The sequence below is a fragment of the Leptonychotes weddellii genome, chromosome 3 (genome assembly GCF_054177405.1).
Source record: "Leptonychotes weddellii isolate Sample4059 chromosome 3, ASM5417740v2, whole genome shotgun sequence".
NCBI lineage: Eukaryota > Metazoa > Chordata > Mammalia > Carnivora > Phocidae > Leptonychotes > Leptonychotes weddellii.
This window is the reverse complement of record NC_138371.1, coordinates 174,304,687-174,326,776: the sequence shown is the minus strand read 5'-3', so window position 1 is coordinate 174,326,776 and position 22,090 is coordinate 174,304,687. Positions and strand designations below refer to the sequence as shown.

Here is a 22,090-nt window from a genome sequence, read left to right as displayed (position 1 = left end):
ACCCGCTCAGAAATGGACCTGCCGACAGTGACCCAGCTCGCGCAAAGATCCCACCTGGCAGGTAGGCCCTTGATGAGGACACCCAAACCGGGTCCCTTCAGTACAGGGGGATTACTGTCCCCTGATGGCCAGATGCCGAACCTGGCCACTGCAGCGTACTTCCGTGCTCTGTGATCTTGGTCTCAAGGTAAAAGCATGTCCTTAGCTGGAGCTAGTGGGTCCATACGGGTTACTGTTAAATCTGCCACTGGCTACTTGAATGTACTCCTCATTCCCATTTGAGCGAGAGGATCTGTACTCAGATCGAAAACATAAAAATAGTTCTGTGACTCCTGAATTTTACCTTCTGTGGACTGAAAGGACCATGACTACATTGTAACAAGGTGGGTAGGCACTGGTGAGAACTGTAACTGACAAATAGGCTGTTACTTGTTTATCTTGCTGCTGACAGGAAAGCTGAAAGGTGGGTTTGGGCTCTGTAAGAAAAAAATAGAAAACTCCACACTGAAATAAACCAGATTTGCCTTTTAATGGTTACCAGGATTTAGATGTAATTTCCCAAAAGAAAAAACAGTGACGCTTCTCAATTACATATGAAACAAGAGAGCAAACATTTTAAGAAATCTGGTTTTAAAGTAGGATCGGGTGGGGGCGGGGGGTCTGAATCGCAGAGCATCAGCCAAGAGGGACATAAAGGATCCACACACGTCCGGTCCTTGTAGAAAGCATCGTGAAACCTACAGAAGTACTCACAGGTGCAGGAACCAACCCTAGGGAGAAAGACACCGGAGAAGCAGCTCTCTGGCCGCAGAGAAAACCATCCACCCAAAGCACCATGCAGAAGCCAACCAGAGGCTAACAGGGCATCTCACAGACAGAACTTCTTTAACGGAATCTATTCCTGAGGACACACCCGCTTTCAATGACGATGTTCAGTCCCCCCACCCGGGTGCCCTCCAAATGTCCAGCTTTGTCTGCCTCCTCCCGAGAGCACACGGATGGGCCACATCCCAAACGAGGGCTCCGCGACTCCCCCGGGCGTGCTTCCTGCCACCACGGACTTGGGTGCGTGCATGAGGAGGAGGAGAGGGCAGAGCCGCGGGTATCCCAGAGCCCCACCCGCGTGCTCTGGGCTCATCCTCCAAAAAACCAATCACTGATTGTTCTGAAATATTTCAGTTAAGCACAACCACCAATGCTTACTATTTCTGCCCAATTTCAACCTAATCAGTGTTCAAAATAGCTACAAGAGGCTTTTTAAACAGGATCGACGGGATCCCTGTGAGGGGAAGCACATGGGTAGGGAGGAGGAGAGGGACGAACGAGCCCAGAGGGCCTGTGATCCTGGAGCGCACAAAGCTCAGCGGCTCGTTTCCTGCTGAGCAGCTAAGAAAAGTTCAGGGATATCTGGTTTGGTGTCACTGTAACATCTCTAGGTCCACATGTAGCCAAAAACCCACCCACGGACCACACTGCTCTGCTCCCCCGAGGACTGGGACACAGCATGTGGGTTCCTGGACAAACGCAGCCTCCCCGTCCGCGTGCTGCTCGCTTCCCGGTGCCTCGGCTCAGGTTTCAAAGAGTCTGTGGAAAGCAGGCCCGACCTCCGCGATCATGTCGGTGGTGGTGGTGGAGCGGCCGTGCTTCTGGAAGGCCTGGTGGCTGCACTGCCTCGTGAGAGAGCACGCGCCCATGGCCGCCAGGAGGAGAGGGCTGGACCTGGAGGGGGATGAGCGTCAGACGGCAGGGCCCCCCCCCCAACTGGTTGAGGTTTATAGTGATCTGCAGCCCCAGAGAGGACTACCGAAGACCTGAGAACGTGGGTTCCCGCCACCCTCACCAGATGCCCATGGGGCTGTTTCCACGTGTACACACGCCGGGCAGGTGCTCCCTGCCTCCCGGTGTGCCACCACCCCATGGCCTCGCACGGCTTCACAGGTGGGGGGGGCTCCAGACCAAGGACACCCCGCCCCAGCGCAGGTGGCCACTACTGTCCCACGATAGGTATAGAAGACAGGAGCCCACAGAGCAAGAGCACCCCTGCCCTGGGATCGCTTCCACGGGACACCGATGTTTCACGAGGCTACGCGTTAAACGTATGGGCAACCTGAATGGCTCACATGGTTCAAAACTCTCGGGCAGGGGGCGGGGGGGGGCAAGTGAAGATGTCACATACCCGTTTGTCTTCTCGGGTCCGGCGAGCAGCGCCCAGTGCACCAGGACGCCCAGGGCGCCCGACAGCAGGTCTCCCTGGCCACCACACCTGCGGCTGCTGCCCTCCAGCGCACACTCGAGCACTGCGGGGCAAGAGGGGCACGGCCGTCGGACGAGCTCGCCTGTGCCTGACAGTACCCAGGCGGCCCGGTTTACAGGAGAGCAGGCCCAGGCCGGCCCAGAAGCACCTGCCTGTGCAGCGCAAGCGGTGAGCAGACCAGTCCCACTCGGGCCCGCCGGAGCAGATGGGGAGAGGCGCGCAGGTACCCGGGGTCCTCGGGCCGCAGGCCCCTGGAGTCTGGGCTGCCCACAGCTCCTCGGGGACACGCGCCATCTTCAAGGAGGTGCGTGCCCTGCGCAGACCCAGCCGGCGGCCACTCATCCTTCTATGCCGTGTAACCAGCAGCCACTTCGGGAAGCGCAGGGTTATATCCCCTCAATGTGTCAGAGTCTAGAGCACTTTTCAGCAACATGAACCCCAAAGGTTTCCGGGTCGCTCAGAGAGCACTCCCTCGGTGTCTCCTGTCGTCCAGGGGCGTGCGTGCGAGTGAGCCTCCCGCTCCCCGGTCAGCGGGCCTACAGCACAACAGCAATTCTGTATGACGTCCTATCACAACGACGAGTGCACTCCCTGCCTCCTGCTCAGACTACATGAGGGGACGGCCTGGCCGCGGGGCACTAGGGAGGCTTGACACCTCACAGTCAGGGACACCCGCCCTAAGCTCCCCCTGCTGTTCCCACTGGACAGCCGGCAGGCCTCGGGGAGAGCACGAGGCGGAAGCTGCCACGCATCCAGCGCCTGGCGACCCCTCCACCCGCAGCAGCTCCCAGCTCCCTCATTTCCAGCCCTTCTTAAAGCAGAACAAGATGCATGGAATATTCTGGTAACTGCCTCTCCGGCGCTGGCAGGCGGGCCGGGGGCCCTGGAGCGCCACCTGCCGGTAGGACCGCAAGCTCGCCGCACGGCTTCCTCCAGACGGCGACAGAACTAGCCGCCGTACCGGACATCAACAAGGATGAACGCTCGGCGTGCTCCCCGCCCTTTGCAAAACTGAGAAGTAAAACCAAGCTCATCGGGAAGCCCCCGTGTGTGGAACATGGGTGACACAAAGGACCGCGTGTGCCGTGACTGTGGTTTTCCAGGGGCTGGTGTCCAGTGCCACCACACTGAGTGACATGCGTGAAGCCCACGGCTACCCACCCTGTTCACCGTCCGAGATCACGTCCCGCTCCCCTTTCCGGACCACGGTGACATTCCCCAAGGCCTGGCTGAGTCTCTGCACAGCTTCTCGATCACTGCCGTCCCCAGGGTCTCTCAGCTGCAAGGTGGGACAGCACAGACCAGGCCATTGTCAGACACATGAAAGGAGCCCACCATCACGGGTACGTCCTGCCTGTCTACCCTGACCCTTAGACACACGCACACGCACATACACACACACACTCTCCGCCGAGAACCCCAGCCCCACACACGGAAAGGGACAACGCATCCACTAGGCGGATGTAGGCCCAGAAGAGCTGGACAGCAAAGTCCTGGGGCGGATGCGCAAACACCGCTCACGTACCCTCCCCCTACCTTTGGGTCACAGTTAGGGAACCCTGCCCAAGGCTGGAGTTTCACAGGTTTGCAGAGGTGACAACTCTGAAGAATCACGCACTAACATCTACGGGACGCTTACTACGAAAGAACTCGGGGGTTTACATTCATCATCTCGTTTCGTCCTCAGACCCTACGAAGTGATGCTCTCAGGACCCACAGTTCACAGGCGAGGCAACGCAGGACAGGGACGGAGTGCTCCGCCCAGAGCCCAGCACCCCGCCTCTCCCCCAGTCAGAGATGTACGAGGGAGAAGATCCCCGTCACTCCATGCACCACCGAGAAAGAAGAGCACTGTTAGCATGTGGGAAACATGCATCTCCTCGCTGGCCATCTGCAAGTCTGCCTCTGCAGGGACAGCTGGGGAAGAAGCAGAGCCATCTCTCACCCCTCCTCAGAATGGGGAGGGCTTACGCCCCATCTTTTGGGTGGTCAGCAAACTAACTCACCACAGCTTCAGAGAGTCTGTTGAATTCCACGTGGTTGGGAGTGAGAACGGCCTTCCGGTAGCCCTGGAGGAGGGCTGGGTGCCGAGCGATCAGCCACAGCCCGTCCTACAGACAAGGACAGGTACATAGAGCACAGCCTTAGGGGCCTGGCTGGGAGAAGGGGCAGGAGAGGAGTCACACTCACTGCATCGATGACGACGGGGATGTCCCTGGCCTTGGCTGCTTCTAAAATGCCCTGCAAGGAAAGAAAGATATGCTGAGCAACAAGGCCATCACCCCTCAGTGGAATTAAAAGAAGACCAAGCAAACAGTACCCTGATGAACTGCAACATCAGGTCATCAACAAACACACAGGAAATGATAAATGCATGCAATAAGCAGAAAAAGACCCAAATGAACAGACAGCAGCCCCCCTGTAAGGCAGGGGCCCTGGGAACTCTGGAAAGAGAAGTCCATGGGAAGCCCAGTACACAGCGCTGGGCCAGGCGAGCCCATGGAGGCTGACCCCAAGCTAGAAGCTCCAAGGGTCCCACCAACATTAATCCTCAGGGTTCCCAGATGGAAAATCTGAAGTTGGCAGAATTCCCCCAAATCACGAGTTTTTATGCATTCTAACACTGTTTTAAAATAAGTGACAATAATAAAAGTGAATCACCTCTCTGAAAAAGTTATACTAAAGTCTGAGGTTTTTTGCCAAATTATAGATCTATCTACGATCAACATGCATACGGTCGCTTATTATGAACCAGTATTTTACAAGAGGACACGTTGCAATAGCACGTAACAACCATCTCCCCCCGAAACACACACTTGAGAGTAGAAAACATCGAGGACGGTGAAGCAAGAACCCCACTCCAGGATGCCTGTGTCCTTACAAGAGGAGGAGACCAGCTCACAGACAACATGGAGACAACCGGATGGGGACACAGTGGGCAGGCAGCCGGCCATCTACCAGCCAAGGACAGAGGCCTCAGGAAAAAACCAAACCTGCTGACACTTTGCTCGTGGACATCCTCCAGGACTGGAAGAAAACAGACGTCTGCGGTTTAAGCTCCCGCCTGCGGTGTTCTGCCGAGGCGGCCCCAGCAGACAGAGACAGACGTCCTCCATCATTTCCAGTGCCCACCCCCCCGCGGACACCATGGACTCCCTAGGAAGTGCCTTCTGGCCCCAAGAGGAGAAGCCAAGGAACCAGCAAATAAATACTGGACAAGGGAAGGCTGCTCTAATGGCCCTGAGTCCTCATCTTAAAGAAGTGTTGACCTCTTTGTGAGACAGCTTCTGACTGAGGCTCCAAGTGAGACGAGTCCACAGACAGCGACCGAGCGTCTAGGACATCACCAGGTCACAGTTCTGGACCCCAGCGAAGCTGCTGGGACTGAAGGACATGGACTCACAGTCCAAAAGACTCAGAGTTGTGTGAACTTGAATAAAGTCACTTTACTTCTCTGAAACTCCATTTTCTGGTCTATAAAATGAGGGTAATGTCTCAAATAATACTTTTTTTTTTTTTTTTTTTTTTAAAGATTTTAATTGTCAGAGACAGCGCACGCGCTCGTGAGCACTTAAGCAGGGGGAGCGGGAGAGGGAGAAGCAGGCTCCTCACCGAGCAGGGAGCCCGATGTGGGGCTTGATCCCAGCACCTGAGATCATGACCTGAGCCGAAGGCAGAGGCTTCACCGACTGAGCCACCCAGGCGCCCCTCGTATAACACTTTGAAGTTTGTATGCGGATGAGAAATACCAACTCTAAAGAGGTACCCAGTTCTTGGCAAGGGAGCTGGCGGGCCACAAATGGCGGCTGCAGGGGAGGCTGCCCGCCGGCATCACCACCGCCAATCTCACCTACGGGATGGACAGCAAAGGAGGGAAGGAGCCGCACCCCCACAGGTCAGAAGAGGCTGGGTGCCGGCAGAGCAGAGGCCCTGGGTGTCCGGCAGTAAGTCCAGCTACAGTCAGTCGGGGGGTGCTCCCGCGTGGGAGCGTGGCGCCCGGGGGGGGACCCCGGAGCAGAGGCCCGGCAAGGGCAGCCCTGTAGGGGAGAGGGGGCTGCTGTAGCCACCACCACCTGGCCACACAGCTCCTAGACATTTATCCTGAAGGACACACCCAAAAGAGTTGGACAAATACAGGTGCAGATGTGTCTGAGACATCACTACCATGTTAAGAAAAAGCTGTACACCACCTAACTGAACTAGTTAAATACTGTATATGGTGATATAGCTATTAAAAACACCGAGGACCAGGTACACAATCTATCCGGGAAAAGCCTCCAGGACTTATTACACAGGAGCAAGCTACAAAGGAGCATAAAGAGCATGAAGGGAGCTAGTCAAGAGCCCACATACTAGATCCAGAAACTGCAGGTCAAAACCAGCGTATAACGTGGAGGACTGAGTACCGCCAGCAGCAGCAAGCCCTCCCCCCAGCTCATCTACACGTCCAGCATGTTCCCCGTCAGAATCCCCGCTGCCTCTTCCGGCCCTAAAACTCCTGTGGGCATCACAGGACCCCCAGCAGCCCAAATACTCTGGACGCGAACAATGCTGGTGGGATCACAGCCGCCGCCATCAGGACTGGGGGTCGCCGCACAGGGACAGCCATACAAATCCATGAACAGAGACGAGAGCCCCGAAATACACCACTGCCTTTCTGTCCAGACTTTCAACAAGGCTGCCCAGACACCAGTGGAGCGGTGCTGGAACGGAATATCCACTCCGTACACCAGACAAGAAAATTTACTCAAAATAGACCACAGATCTACATATAAGAGCTAAAACAAAGCTCTCAAAAGACAGGACTTGATCAGAATTAAAAATTCATGCTTAAAAAAAAAAAAAAGTGCCGCAAACAGGAGTTCCTCCAAATGTGAAGCGGGGTTATCACCGAAGTCTGTACATGAAGATTCGGAGCGGAACTGCTCACAACAGCCCAGAGCGGAAGCCACCCAATCGTCCTTCAGGTGATGGGTAACCGAACCGCGCTCCACCCGCACAAGGGAACACCCAACAGCAAAGAGAGGAGCGGAGCACTGACCCACCCTGCGCACGCGAGCCCCGAGATGCTGCTGAGTGAACACAGCTGGTCACGAGCACCGCGTCCTGTAAGACCGCGTCGCCCTGAAAGGTCAGGAATCAGCAAATCCACAGACCGCAGGTGGAGGAGTGGATGCCAGGCTCTGGGGAGTTTGAGAGGAAAAGGGAGCAGTTGCTGATAGATGTGGGGTTTCTTTTTGGGAGGATGAGAATGTTCTAAAACTGATCATGGTAGTGGCTGGACAACTGTGAATGTACTTAGAAACCACGGAATTGGGGGCGCCTGGGTGGCTCAGTTGTTAAGCGTCTGCCTTCGGCTCAGGTCTGGTTCCAGGGTCCTGGGATCGAGCCCTGCATCGGGATCCCTGCTCCACGGGAAGCCTGCTTCTCCCTCTCCCTCTGCCCCTGCTTGTGTTCCCTCTCTGTGTCTGTCAAATAAATAAAATCTTTAAAAAAAAAAAAAAAAAAGAAGAAACCACAGAATTGGACGCTTTAAATGTGTGAATTGTGTGGCTGTAAAAACTCTGAAACTGAAATTAAGAACTCAGCAATTTACGACATGGCCACTTCAGGGGTGTAATTTAATTTCTCCAATTTAATTTCCTCATCAGAAAAAGGAGGATAATGGGGCGCCTGGGTGGCTCGGTCGTTAAGCGTCTGCCTTCAGCTCAGGTCATGATCCCAGGGTCCTGGGATGAGCCCTGCATTGGGCTCCCTGCTCAGCAGGAAGCCTGCTTCTCTCTCTAGGCCCACTGCCCCTGCTTGTGCTCTGTGAAGTAAAATCTTAAAAAAAAAAAAAAAAAAAATGAGGATAAGGAGAGAAATCTAATAGGGCTGTTTTCAGGATTGCACCAGATAATGCATTTGTTCAGGGAACATCTACTAAAGTGTCTACTATGGAGGAGGCAGCAAGCGGGAAGCAGACGGCATCCGGGCTCCTTCCTTTGTAAAATGGGGAGAACACCAGCACCAACAGGAGGGCTTGGTGGGAACGGAGTGTAGCAACAGAAAGCACACGGAAAACGCACCCAATGTGAGTACAAGTCACAGACTGTACCGAGCGCAATAACCCAGTAGAACATGAGAAGGAAAACAGAGCCGAGCGGATGAGGAAGGTGCACGGCCCGTCTCGGGTCCTCCGGCCAGGGCTGGGTGTGGCCCTGGCACGCGTATTTGTCCCAAGGGAGAAAAATACGAGGAATTCTGGTAAAATCCAAGCACGTTTTCCCACTCATTCAAACCGTTGTTTCAAAAATAAGTTCATTTCTCATCACTGATCTTAAGTTTTCTCTGCACATGAAATCCTCTGCTGGGCGCCTGGGTGGCTCAGTTGGTTAAGCGACTGCCTTCGGCTCAGGTCATGATCCCGGAGTCCTGGGATCGAGTCCCACATCAGGCTCCCGGCTCAGCGGGGAGCCTGCTTCTCCCTCTGACCCTATCCCCTCTCATGCTGTTTCTCTTTCTCTCTCTCTCAAATAAATAAATAAATAAAATCTTAAAAAAAAAAAAAAAAATCCTCTGCTGAGGAATGAAGCGGCCAACACTCGGGGAGCCCAGGGAGATGTGGGTGAGGGTGAGGCGTCCATGCCCGGCGTGGCAGCTGCTCGGAGGTGGGCACACCTAGGGGTCAGGTGGACGGCACAGAAAGCCACGCTGCCACGGCAGGGCAGGCTCGGGGCCTGCAGCTCACCATGGAAGCCGAGAGGGCGTCTCAGTTTGCGGTTCTGTTCCAGAGACACCCTGACAAGTGGCTTCCTGATGCAAATCGCCATCAGACCATGCGGAGTCCGCTCGAGCTGCCGTGACAAATGCCACACACTGGGTGGCTTGGAAAAACAAGGAATGCACTCCTCACAGTTCTGAAAGCTACAAGTCCAAGATGGGGGTGCCGGGGGAGGGTCTCCTACAGGTCACAGACCACTCACCGTGCCCTCACCTGGTGGAAGGGGAAGGGAGCTCTGGGGGCCCCTTTATAAGGGCATGAGTCCCATTCAGGAGGCTGCTCCACCCTCACGACCCAACCACCCCCCTCCAAGGCCTCACTTCCTGACACTTCACCTTGGGGGTGAGGCTTCCAACACGTGGATCTGGGGGGAACACGCGTTCAGGCCGCAGCGTGGTCACCAACAGCCTACACGAACAGCTCTCCTGAGGAAGCAGCAGCCGAACCCCGAGGCTGCTCCCACAGAAGTCAGACACGTCTACACCAACAGCACGTGGGTGTCTCCCAAGTACGTAAGCGAGAAACAGCAGCATGATGTGAGAATCGGGGACAACGAGGCCAGAGACCGTCGTGAGCTGCACTCTGTCGTGACCAAGTGGGGCCAGAGGTTAACGGACAAGTCACAAAGGTCACGAAGCCCATCATGCCGATGGTCCTCCCCACCCTGGCAGGCGCCCTCACTGGCCTCTCTTCCCAGAGACAAACCACCGGGAGAGGCCATCACAGCCCCGCCAGCCGTGCAGGGCCGCCACATCCGGACACAGTGCACGGCAGACCCGTCTACACACGGGCTTCCCCACTCGGATCTGCCCCTCACCTCACGCGAACCAAAGGCTCTTGCGCCCCGCAGTTAGAGTTTACTCCTACTTCTCGGCAAGTGGTCGAGATCGACGACGCTGCCTGCGTGTGACGTGCCCCACGCTGGCTCCCAGCGGCCCCGACCCAGGGCCGCTCAGACTGTGCAGCGTGTCACCGAGGGTCACAGCTCGACTGTCCGGGACTGGCTCTCCGATTACTTGTCCCAAATGAACTGCTGGTTCGTTCGGCACCCGTTCTCTCGGCTCTTTGTGAGAGGGCTGAGTGGCTGTCCCTACCCCCCAGGCACCCATCACCACACTTCTCATTCCAGAGGGGAGACCCCGAGCCCCGGGCGGTCCCAGGGAACGCCCCCCACCCCCCCGCTGCAGTATGACAAGCTGAGGCCCCGAGAGCAGGAGACTCCTTCTGTCTGGTCTGGTCTGTTTTAGGGTCATTCTTCTCTCTGCCTAGTGCCTCCTCTCTCCCCCAAACCATCCTAATTTTCCCATCAGGAGGCTCCAAAACACTGCACAACACAAACTCCAAGAAAACACTTCTCTTCTGACTCCACGAGCTGAGTCTATGAGGAGAGGCATGTTCAGTAATTGCCTACATTTACCTTAACGTTTTCGAGAAGAGTATCATCTCGCCCCAGGCCAGGTCCCACGACCAGGACATGCAGCCGGGGCAGCCACTCCTCCACGTGGTGAACGGCGCTGGGGCTGTCGCTGCATGGAGAAAGTGAGGCCGGAGCAGCTCAGTCTGATTTGCACTTACTGGCGAGGGAGCCTGCACATTCTTCTGGATTTCCCCAGGTCCTTCTCCTGTTGCAGGACCCAGGCCAGGACCCCAGCCTGCATCTAGCCATACCTCCCCCGTCAACTCCATCGGGCTCATCCTTTCACACCCCAAGGTAGAAGTCTAGCTTTCAGCATCTGAACAAAGCTACAATGAGACATTCTGGCTACTTTCAAAATGGTCTTCACCCTCTAGAATGAACCAGTTTGTTTCCATCACACGGGGTACTTTATGCACTCAAAGGGGCACCTGGGAACCCTGTCACTGAGAACAGGACCTGCAAGCTGTACGGGACTGTGTCACCTCACCACACCACCTTCCCACCCATCTCGCTCCTCGCTCTTAGAACCCACTTTGTGAGGCTTTGCCCCCAACAAGCCCACCTGTGCTTAGTCTCCGTGTCTGACGGACTGCAGGGACACGGGCCCTTCCAGAAGAGTGCCAACGGTTCTCCAGAATACCCCTCCTCCCCCATTCCTGCCCACGCTGTGCTCCCAGATGTTGGGCACTGGGCTGTCCCTGCTGACACGCACCCCTGCGTAGCCTCATCCTCGTCTCCCGGCTTTAAACACCTCCCACGTTAATATCCCCAGATCTACGCCTTCCCTGACCACCCACTCTTGTCCGACACATCACAGCAATGCTGCTTGGATGTCCAACAGGCAAGTGAAAACACATCCAAAAGTCAGCTCCTGATGGTCACCCCCACCAAACCTGCTCCCCCAGGTTCCCCACCTTGTCAGGTGACAACTAGCTTGGATCAAACCCAGAGTGGCCTCCAGGACTCTCATCTTTTCCTTCTACCCCATATCCCACCTGCCAGCAGATCCTGGGGCTGCACTTTCAAATGAACCTAGAATGTGACCCCCTCTCCTACTTCTACTCACTAGGACCCTGACAACCCCCTTCTCATGCAACCCCTGCTCCCACCCTGGGCCCCGAAAGCTCATTCTCCACAGCAGCCAGCTAAGTCTTTAAAATGTACATTGGATCCATTCCTCCCCTGCTCAAGGGCTCTAGCACATCCCTTCTCCCTTTTCCTCATTTACGTGAAAGCCGAAACCCCTAGGATGACCCCCATGACCTACCTGCACAGCTTGGCCCTGAACCTCTCGGGTCACCCGCCCTGAGTCCCCAGTGCTCCCCAAAACTCCTTGGCTTGAACTGCGGCGCCAGCCCTTCCCTAGGTCTACAGGCCCCTGCCCACCATCACCCTAGTGAAAACTGCACACGGGCCATGCGCGTGCACGTGTGATGTGTGGCACGCATGCTGCCCACGCGGCTGGCATTCCCTGTCTCCTGCCCTGCCCCTCTGCGTGGTCCTCATCACCCTGACATCCTCCTCCCTTGCTTGTCCGTCTCCGGAGCTATGCTGCCCGATATGGCAGACACCAGCCACACGTGGCGATGCAAGTTTAATTCAGCTTCTGAGTCCCACCGGCCACATCTCAGGTGCTCAGCAGCCACGGATCTGGACAGCACCGAGAACGCGTTCACCACTGCAGAAAGCTCTAGGACACAGGGCTGCCCTAGAAAGGGGGCTGCACGGGAGCAGGTGTTCTGCCTGCTTGGTTCAATGTCGTCCCCGTGGAAGCCAGTGGAAGCACCTGCTGAACGAGGAACGGCCCGTGCCTGCTCGACAGGCCCCTCGTTACCGCCGTGGGCAGCACAGCTGCAGCAAGGCCAAGACCTCTGTTAGGAAGCTTCAGCCATTTCTGACGGACCACGGGGCAGCTGGGGGGCATAGCGCCCTGGAGGCCCAGACCTCTCCCATACCGTACACGCCTGGCCGCTGGTCTTCTGGCCAGTGGGCTCCTTACAGCCTCCTTCTGACAGCACCCGCCTACCACCTCCTAGTACAGCAGCCGCTCCACGGAGGGACTCCGAGCCCACAAGAAGGCCCCGTGGCCAAGGAGCCCGGCTGCAAGCAAAGCACCCCGAGCGGCCCCACTCACAGAACTGGGTGAACGATCAGCTCCGGACTGTACGACTTGACCACAGGCGCGGCCTCCCGGGTGCAGAACACGTGGGATAAATCTGCGCCCTGAGAAATGAGCACAACAGGTGGACTCAGAGCAGGGCCCGCTCAACGGACACGGAGGTGGCCTCAGTGCCAGCCCCTCACCGGGGCCCTTAAACTATAGCGAGGTGGCTCAGAGGAGGATGGAAGCTAAGGAAAGGGCTGGAAAGAAAGCAGACTTCTGCTGCCACCCAAGAGGCAGGTCAACCCAGACCAGCTCTGGCTGCATCACCCCGAGGGCCACGGGGAGCATGTTTCACATTAACTGTGCCAACTGGGCCATTAGGACTTGATCAAAGGCCTCGGAAATCGCCAAGGCGTAAAGACGCCAACTGCTTAAGTGAGGACTAAAGCGGCATTCTAGGATCATGGTGGTGAAGGACAGTTCTAATAAAACTTCAGTTAGGGGCACCTGGGTGGCTCAGTCGGTGAAGCATCTGCCTTCAGCTCAGGTCAGGATCCCAGGGTCCTAGGATCGAGTCCCGCATCGGGCTCCCTGCTCAGCGGGGAGTCTGCTGCTCCCTTTGCCTGCCACTCCCCCTTCTCGTGATCTCTAATAAATAAAATCTTAAAAAAAAAAAAAAATCCAGTTCTGTTGTCACTGCACAAGGTCAGGATAGATTTAAAGGTTTCTCTTACCCATAATTACCCTAGGATATTGAGATTTCTATCAGAAAACATTTCTTTAATCATATTTAAAGAATCCAACTCTTGGGGCGCCTGGGTGGCTCAGTCGGTGAAGCATCTGCCTTCAGCTCAGGTCATGATCTCAGGGTCCTAGGATCGAGCTCCTCATCGGGCTCCCTGCTCAGCGGGGAGTCTGCTTCTCCCTCTACCCCTCCCCACTGCTCGTGGTCTCTCACATGCTCGCTCTCTCAAATAAATAAAATCTTTAAAAAATAAGGAAAGAATCCAACTGTTGACTAGACAGAGAAGCTGTAAATAGACCTACCACTTTGAGAGCTGAGATGGCAGCGAAGTAGGGCGCTCCAGTGTACCTAAAAAGGAAGATAGGGACAGTCAACATCCTCTAAGAAGGCCAGCACACCAGGGTTATCAGTGGGTCATAAAGACAGGAATCACCGGGCCCAGGGCCCAGCACCTCGCAGCATGGAGCCCAACGAGGCCTGAGCTCCCGACCCGAGCTGAGATGGAGAGTTCGCCACTCAGCCGACTAAGGCACCAGGCACCCCTGTCACGGAAGACCTTCGTACCACGTCAGGACCGCTGGCTTCTCTGCAGCGCTGTGTTCAAACCTGAGGCTTGCAGAGGCCGTGGGAGTTCAGTGACAGCGCAGAGAACAGCAGCACACAGCGAGGCACGGGGACTCACACACCTCCCCCCAGCGTCCGTCCCACCATTCCCGAACGCCTGTATTTTTAACATTGCCTCCAGCACAGAAGGGGGGGGGCAATTAGCAATGGGCAACAACATTTAAGATGTCTGCACTCTGCTCCAGTATCAATTCTGGGAATCGATCCCTTGGAAGTAACCAGATGCACATATAAGTAGAAAAATGTACAGGAATGTCTACAGTCATATTGTTTAGTTGGGAAAAAGAACAGAGGTGACCGATCGCCTAACAGGGATTGGTTAATAAGTTACGGCCATCTTTACAATGAATACCACACATCCACTTACCAAGAATCGGTCTCTAGGAACCAACATGGAATGACTGATACCCAGGACATCGCATTAAATGAAAAGGAGGTCACACTGCCAAACAGCAAGCATACATAATGCAAAGCCCTGACACTTGTTTTCTCTGTTTTGTAATACAAGTACCTGATGTAAGCTTTGACTGCAAAAGCATCCACTTCGAACACGACTATCTCAAACGCTTCACCAGCCCAGGACTAGGGAGAAAGCCAGGCCACCCCCACCCCCTTGAGGCTAGTTTGTTTTAAAGATCTTGGTTGATTTCAGGGCACCTGGGTGGCTCAGTTGGTTAAGCGACTGCCTTCGGCTCAGGTCATGATCCCAGGGTCCTGGGATTGAGTCCCACATCGGGCTCCCTGCTCTGCGGGGAGCCTGCTTCTCCCTCTGCCTCTGCCTGCCACTCCCCCTGCTTGTGCTCTGTCAAATAAATAAAAATCTTTAAAAAAAATAAAAATAAAAATCTTGGTTGATTTCAGTAACGGACTATTTGGGCCACTTGTAGTCTCTCTTCCGGTGCTTTAAATTCCCACATTCATGCTTTAAATTCACCAATAAGGAGTGAACCCTTGAGACCCTAGGTGCCCACCCTCACCCCCAATAAAAGGAGAACCCAAGCCCACATGATCTGTCCACCCACAACCTCGTTGTGTGGCCCCAGTGCTATGTCATTTCCAGATCTTGTAAGTAACACACCTTTATTTTTTCAAAGTTTCCTGATAGCTGTTGCTAAAGGGCATCTTGTGATCATAAGAACCACGGAGGCAGCTCCAACTACAACACTGGTTATTGGGAGGCTGAGACTGGCACAAAAGTGCGACAGCATGGTCCCAGTTTTGTAAAAAAATAGTTACATACACAGAAAAGTCTGGAAGGCTAATAATGTGCCCATGCTGTATTATTATATGGGGTACTATGAGGCTTTTACTTCACACATTTCTGCAGTGTTTGAATTTTTACAACAAGCAGATAATACCTTTATAATCAGAATAAAGATGATCCTACTTTAAAGGTTAGTTCCTAAAGCTAATGGACATGTTTTAAGTTAGATAATTACTCCCTAGCATGCTACACTACCAGACTTATCCGAAAAGAAAGCCTGATGGCCAGTTCTTCCCATGTAAATGTCCCAAAATATAAGGCAGGAGACAGAGGGGATGTGAGGACTAAAACCCCTGACTCCCTCAAGTCTCTCAAGGGATCAAGGGCCCAAGGGCCTGGTAGAGGCCACCGCACTGCTGGCCTCCATCCAAGATGCTGGAAGAGGGCTGTCCTTTTTTTTTTTTTAGGAGGGCTCTCCTTTAACTGGGGACCCGAAGAAAGAGAAGCAGCTAAGAGCTAACGATCCAAGAATACAAAATGCAGTAGGAGAAAAAAACAGATGAGAAAGGAGAGCCAGTAACAGAGGCACATTTCCCTCATCCAAAGGGACCATGTTTACAGACAGAAAGGGTTCACCAAGTCCCAAGTAAGATTAGCGAAGATAAGACACACCCGGACACATCCAGAGGAAACCAGAATTCTAAAGAAAAAGAAAATCTTATAAACATCCAAGCAAGAACAAGTTACTTATAAATTAAAGCAAACTTCTTTTTTGTGGTGCAAAATACAGGCTAGAAGACAATGCAATCACATGATAATTTAGCAAAGAAAATCATGCTACCTGAGAATCCCCAACTCAGCCAAGGTGCAACACAGCCCACCCACCACAGAAGACACAGCGGGTATGCAAGTCCTCCACAGGGTGCCCTGCGAACTGTCAAAGAAAATGCCAGAAAAGGGGCGCCTGGGTGGCTCAGTCGTTAAGCGTCTGCCTTCGGCTCAGGTCATGGTCCCAGGGTCCTGGGATCGAGCCCCGCATCGGGCTCCCTGCTCCGTGGGAAGCCTGCTTCTCCCTCTCCCACTCCCCCTGCTTGTGTTCCCTCTCTCACTGTCTCTCTCTGTCAAATAAATAAATTAAATAAATAAAATCTTTAAAAAAAAAAAAAGGAAAAGAAAATGCCAGAAGAGGCCAAGGACTCCCACCCCAAGTGCCGACCGCTCGGCAAGGCAGGAACTAGGCAGCAGCGTACAGACTTGCGTGTAAGTACTCGGGGCTGCGCTAGGAATTCCCTAGGAGTTCTTAGATCAGTGTTAACGCTCTCCTGAGTGGCATTTGTAATTCATCATGGTAGTTAGAAAAGGCAAGCCCTAGTTAAATTTGAAAGCATAACAGTATTTCCAGATTAATAAAAGGAAAAACCTAGCAAAAATAAGGAAAAAATGGAAACACAACGAAAAATGAAGAGAAAACGTAGCAAGTCTTAGAAAGTACACCAGGCAGACTGAATGTGAACAGGTTGATTTGCCTTATTAAAAAGAGCAGTTACTGTCACCTGGGGTTAAGAAACAAATCTGTGTATTATTTATAACACACCTAACTGTGTGATAAACCGCTGAAAATACACAGCCAGGCAGAGACAGCACGTCAACATGAACAGAATAATAAGCAGTAGCTGAAATGGTAACCAAGGTTGAATTTAAGTCAAAGGCAAAGGTATCATTTATAAACAAGGACAGATTATAAAATTTTATGTGCAAACAACACGGCAGCAAAATCCATAGAACTAGAAAACAAGCCTTGAAAAAAGGCTACAATCTGTCAAATTTCCTTAATGACTTCCAAGAACATCTTCAAATTGACAAAGTAAACCAAACACATGCTGGTTTTCTCCTGATTACAAAGTAACGCACGTTTATGGTATGTAGCTGGGTCAATACAGGAAAGTATAAAACAGGAAAAAACAGTCCCAGCCCCCCGCCCTGGGGGGAGTCTCCACACTGCGCACCAGTGAAGAGCTCACTCGGGGCCCTTACTGTTTTCTCCTATTCACAAAGTTCATCACTGAAAAATCCCGGGTGTCGGAACATCAGACTACACTGAGAAATTACTGGGGTCCAACCAGACAGACAGACGGACGACTGACTGATAAGCAGGTAGACAGCCAGACAACAGAGACTGACTGCTTAAACACTAACATTTTCCAAGTCACTTACTCCTGGCAGCCTCCAATGACGCCTATTCTTCCATCTTGGCCTTTGTGCTTCTTGGAAGTTTGAGGAGGTATAATATTTCTCACCAGCTGCAAAGTATTCTCCATGTCCTTTATCGAATGTGCTTTATGCAGTGAAAATGCTCTTTGTAAAACTGAAAAACAGGAAAACGGAATCATTTAGAAAAATATCTATTAGCATACATAAAAAAAGAGACTGAAACAAGATAGCCTATTAACCAAAACACTTCCCAAAGTTGACTTAACATGGAGGCTACAGATTTTTATCCCATGGTTTCCTTATTTTATTTCTGTAAGCAAATGTTGCTTAGAAATTACAACACAACACTAACACTAGCTGGACATATCAAGTTTGTTTCTGAAATGTCTCAGACATTTCCAAAGTCTAGTTAACCTTTCAGAGAGTGTTTTTAATGCATTACCACTTAATAAACTACTCATATTCTAGTTCAATCTTCCATTAAGTTTATCAGATCTCTTCTCTCAAACTGCAAAAGCAACCTCCCATACTCATACTCCCAACCTTCCAGTCATGTTTCTGACACTCAATTAGATACTAATTAAATAACCTAGAAATGGCCTTCTAAATAGAGAACATAGCTTACACTGGGTTCAAAGCGGCATTTTAAAATAAGATGAAAAAATAAATAAAATAAGATGATTTTGAATTGTCTCTAAATAGCTAGATTTTAATTGCCTTTCTAGAAAAACTTCCCTCATTACATTTGCCTTGATATTTAACCCAGCTCAGCTGTGAGAGAAATGCCATGTTCTATAACATGTTGTGTATTCAAGGTTTGAATAGATACTAAAGCACGTTTTCTCTAGAATTAAAGGGTCTTTGCAAATATACACAATACTCACACAAGGCACCCAACATTCATTTCCTTCCAGTTATCTTAGCAGCAGAGAAAAACCAGACAGGTGTCACAGTTCCAATGAAGACCAAAAGCTGCCCCCAGCTCCATAAGGTAAACAGCTTTATCTTTAAAAACACTCTTACAATTTTGCTTTTTATTCAACGATTTTATTCAAGTAATTTTCTTTAATGAGTAGCTGTAATTGCCGCCTCAGCTGATGTGCCAGGTGCTGAGACCCCCACATGTGAGAATATTAATTACTGTCAACCCAACACTTTTCACCTGTTCCCAAACCAACACAAGACTAAAACTCAAAACAGAATCACTGTAAATCTTTGGCCAAGAAAAGGCCCAACGGGGCTTGCTCAGCCTTGGCGACAGCTGGCTGATCCCTCTGCTTCCAAAGTCTGGTGCCAAGTCTACCGTCCTGCCCCAGAGGCACCGAGCTACCAGAGCATCCCAACTCTCTCCTCCTCCGCCGAGTTCACTCCACCTCCCCAGTGCCTGTGCATGCCCCCTCCCAGACCGCCGTCTCCTCCTCGCACCCGTCACTGTGCACTCCCCGTAAGCTGCAGGAAGGGTACTAGGGCTGCTGCCATCAGATCCGGTGACACATCGCTGACTGCTGAAGAGCATCTCCACAGTCACGGAAACTTTAACACGCCAGCTTAACAACATGATCCGTCAATACGAGAATATCAAAGAACGGCCGTGCCTTCGAATTCCTCACATCGTGAAATACAGTTGCTTTTTAAAGTCTAGAAACTGGGGGCGCCTGAGTGGCTCAGACGGTTAGGCGTCTGCCTTCGGCTCGGGTCGTGATCTCAGGGTCCTGGGATCGAGCCCCACGTCTAACTCCTGGCTCAGTGGGGAGCCTACTTCTCCCTCTGCCTCTCCCCCTGCTCGTGCTCGCTCTCTCTGTATCTCTGTCTCGAATGAATAAATAAAATCTTTAAAAAAAAAAAAAAGTCTAGAAACTGTAAAAGTGGAGTCCAAACGTAACCAATCACGTAAGGGGTGTTCTGGGTTCCTTACAATGTTGTGGGTTTATCAGGTTCCAGTACCTTCTATTCAGCACTTCGTCACACACAGAGTATCCCTAAGACCGCTACCCTTTGCCAACACAGCATGAGGCTCCCATCTCTGGCTTCAGGATAGCTGTTTCCCCACCCTCCATCACCTTGGAGTCTGGCACAGACCAAGACACTCCATAAATGTTTGAAAAATTAAAAGCATCTTGGTTTATTCTCCTCATTAGCGGCCGGTGTATCCTTTTACAGATAAGGAAACTAGAGCCCAGAGACACAGGCCTGGGAAGATGCCTGGGGTAGTAATGGATAAGCCAGACCAGAAGACACCATTTTACCAAAATGCTGCCATTTTACAGCAAATCATTTTTCCTTAACCAAATTGTCACCACACCAACCAAAAGACAAGACGACAACGATCAAATCCTTCTCAGTTGCCCCTAATAACCCTTTGGGAGGAGAGAATAAAATCACTTGAGAAGTACACCATTTTCACTGTTTAACCAGCAGTGTATGGATGCGAAGTAAATCCACTGCTCACCAGACTCTGTCCCATCCACCTGAGAGGAACGCCTTCTGTTAGCAAAGGGCCAAATGAAGGTCAATTACATCTCCCCACACTTCAGTTACTCAGTTTCAGCTGGCTTACTGGCATGCATCATTGGACTTATCCACAGAAATATTTAAATATAAACATCAATGTTCTCAAGGATAAAAACAGCTTGACAAGAGGCGATTTAAAATTTATCCCATTATGTAACTTTATTTCCAGGACGATTCTGAGTCTGGAAGAACAGGTCAAACCCGTCTGATTTTTGTTTGTTTTATGGCAGTGGCGGAGGGAGCTTGGAGATGTAAACGGATTTCTTCGGCCTGGGCTGTTTTCTAGAATTACCACCTACAGCGCTCTGGGATAACACTGTGTCTTTGTGCCACACTGTGCTCCAAACCAAAGGGAACCATAGCTAATCTGGAGCAGCTGACAGCAATCCTTACAGTAACCCACAGGCCCTAAAGCTAAGATGGGAAGCCAGTGCTTTAGAACTCCACCTGTTTTGGGGTAAAAGTTCAGCAAATCAGCCTAATAATAAAACCTTGAACAAATGCCAAGAGAAATACAGCTAGCTAGTCACAGTGTGCAAATTCAAGACAAATGGCTACCAATAAAAAGTCTGAACAAACTGTGACCGGAAGCCCCTCTGCCGCCCGTGTGAGTAAGGGAGGTGCAGAAGCTAAGAGACCCCTCAATGCCTCTCAAAGCAACTGGCACCTGAAGCTAAGGTAATGCTGTGGGTCAACTATACTCCAATTAAAAAAAAAAAAAAGGCAATTGGAACTATCGTGCGGAAAACCAAAAAGCCAAAACTCCCTAGCAATTATTCCCTGCTCTGCACCACTATATATACGTACGTAGCAAAATCTTTTTACTATCATAGCAAAAGTGAATTTTACCATTTCAGCTAGTTACTGGCTGGGGAACCGCGGATAGCGTAATTTTCGTATTCTCTCAGGCCCTGTAACTTTCCACACAAAGGTGGGTCAACAAATCTCTCCACCGCGTGTGAGAAATGGGATAATACAATCCACACGAATCCACACGTTCCCTAACGGTCTAAAACACATTCCTGTATTTTACGTAAATAATCATCCACCCGGCAAACAGGACGAGGAAAACACCTTACGACGGGGTACGGGACTCCGATCAGGACAGCCCTGTTCTTGCACGCCTCCATTCTTTCTACACCACCCGTCCTGTTTAATAGCCAAGGCCGCGGCGGGGCCCTCGGGGGTCGCTCGGGTGAGCCCAGGCGCGCCCCGGCCCCTTGCCCCGCGGTACCGGCGCTTCCAGCCACCCCCCCACGAGGAGGCTGCTGTGCTGCAGACCGCACGCGAAGCCCTCCTCGGCCCGGCCGCCCGACCCCGCGGCCGCACGAAGGCCGTACAATTCCTCGCGGCCCCCGGGCTCCCCGCGCGAGCGACCCTCGGCGGCGCCCCCCGTCCCGACGAGCGCCCGCGGCCGGGTACCTGCGTCCAGCGGCAGCTCGTAGAGCACGAGCGCGGCCGAGAGCAGCGCGACAGCGACCGCGCCCGCGAGCACAGCCCCGGCCCCCGCCAGAGGGGCCATGCCCGCAAGGCCCGGATCGCTCTTACCTCGGAAGCAGGCCCCGGCAGCCGCCCAAACGGGACCTACGGCCATCGGCAGACTTCCGGGCTCCCGGCCGCCCCCGCGCCGCCGCCGGAACCAGAGCTCGCGGCGGACTTCCGGCTCCCGAAGGCCCACGCGCGGTCGCCGGAAGCCGACCCTCAAAATCTGGCCTCGCCCCACCCACAGACTGGCCTCCATCAGTCATAGACGGTGTCTGATGATTGACAAGCTCAATGCCCAATCCCGCAGGGCCCCAGCTCCCGACCACTGGCGTTTTGCCGGAAAGCAGGTTCCGCCATCGAGATGCGTCTTAGGGATTTAGTGTTTGGGTTCTTTTTATCGTTCCTCTTTGGGGCTGGGGGCGTTATAGAAAAGGGGGCAGAACGCTGCCCAGTTGACAAGCACGTTACTCTCGGAAAGCAGATGGGGGGCCTGGAGCACCACCTTTGCGCAGTCCGATTCCGTTCTGGGCCGGCTGTGCGCCCTGGACTCCACGCTGGTCTGTCCAGCTGGGAGGCTCCCGCGCTGCTCCCCGCCCCGGTGAGTGGGGGCGCCGCCGTTGCCCCCGCTCAAGTCAGAAACCTGGAGGGCATCCTCTCTCCCCGCCTTCCCCCTCCCGCATCCCTCGTCCTGAGGGCCTGCCTTGCAGAGGCTGCTTTCAGGCAAACAGGCTAGAGCCAGGGAAGGTAGACGGGCCCATGGCGACCCCCTGGC

General features: G+C 52.9%; 1 protein-coding gene across 6 annotated transcripts; it reads right to left on the bottom strand.

Annotated features, from left to right (window-relative positions):
- Nucleotides 1-510: 510 nt before the first annotated feature.
- On the bottom strand, nt 511-21,498 carry NAXD (NAD(P)HX dehydratase). 6 transcript variants are annotated; one of them, XM_006732600.3, is made up of 10 exons: nt 21,382-21,498; nt 17,326-17,476; nt 13,586-13,631; nt 12,569-12,657; nt 10,435-10,543; nt 4,445-4,495; nt 4,261-4,365; nt 3,416-3,533; nt 2,177-2,297; nt 511-1,719 (listed from the first exon to the last, which is right to left on the bottom strand). In XM_006732600.3, the coding sequence occupies exons 1-10, from the start codon at nt 21,425-21,427 to the stop codon at nt 1,569-1,571; spliced, it is 987 nt and encodes a 328-aa protein (XP_006732663.2). In that variant the 5' UTR covers nt 21,428-21,498; the 3' UTR covers nt 511-1,568. The 6 variants fall into 6 exon arrangements, 5 of the variants coding, with proteins under 5 accessions (XP_006732663.2, XP_006732662.3, XP_081671333.1 ...); XM_006732599.3 differs by having other exon boundaries at nt 21,256-21,385; XR_014143916.1 differs by lacking the exon at nt 511-1,719 and adding an exon at nt 2,407-2,790 and having other exon boundaries at nt 2,175-2,297; nt 21,256-21,385.
- Between the last annotated feature and the right edge of the window lie 592 nt (nt 21,499-22,090).

What these genes read in the sequence shown, in the direction of transcription:
- NAXD (XM_006732599.3), bottom strand. Translation starts at nt 21,355, where the DNA reads ATGGCCCCTCTGGCGGGGGCCGGGGCTGTGCTCGCGGGCGCGGTCGCT. An exon ending in CGAGCTGCCGCTGGACGCAG is followed by an intron (nt 17,477 to 21,255) that starts GTACCCGGCCGC and finishes CCTGTTTTTCAG; the next exon opens with TTTTACAAAGAGCATTTTCA. An exon ending in GGACCCGAGAAGACAAACGG is followed by an intron (nt 1,720 to 2,176) that starts GTATGTGACATC and finishes ATCCCCCTCCAG; the next exon opens with GTCCAGCCCTCTCCTCCTGG.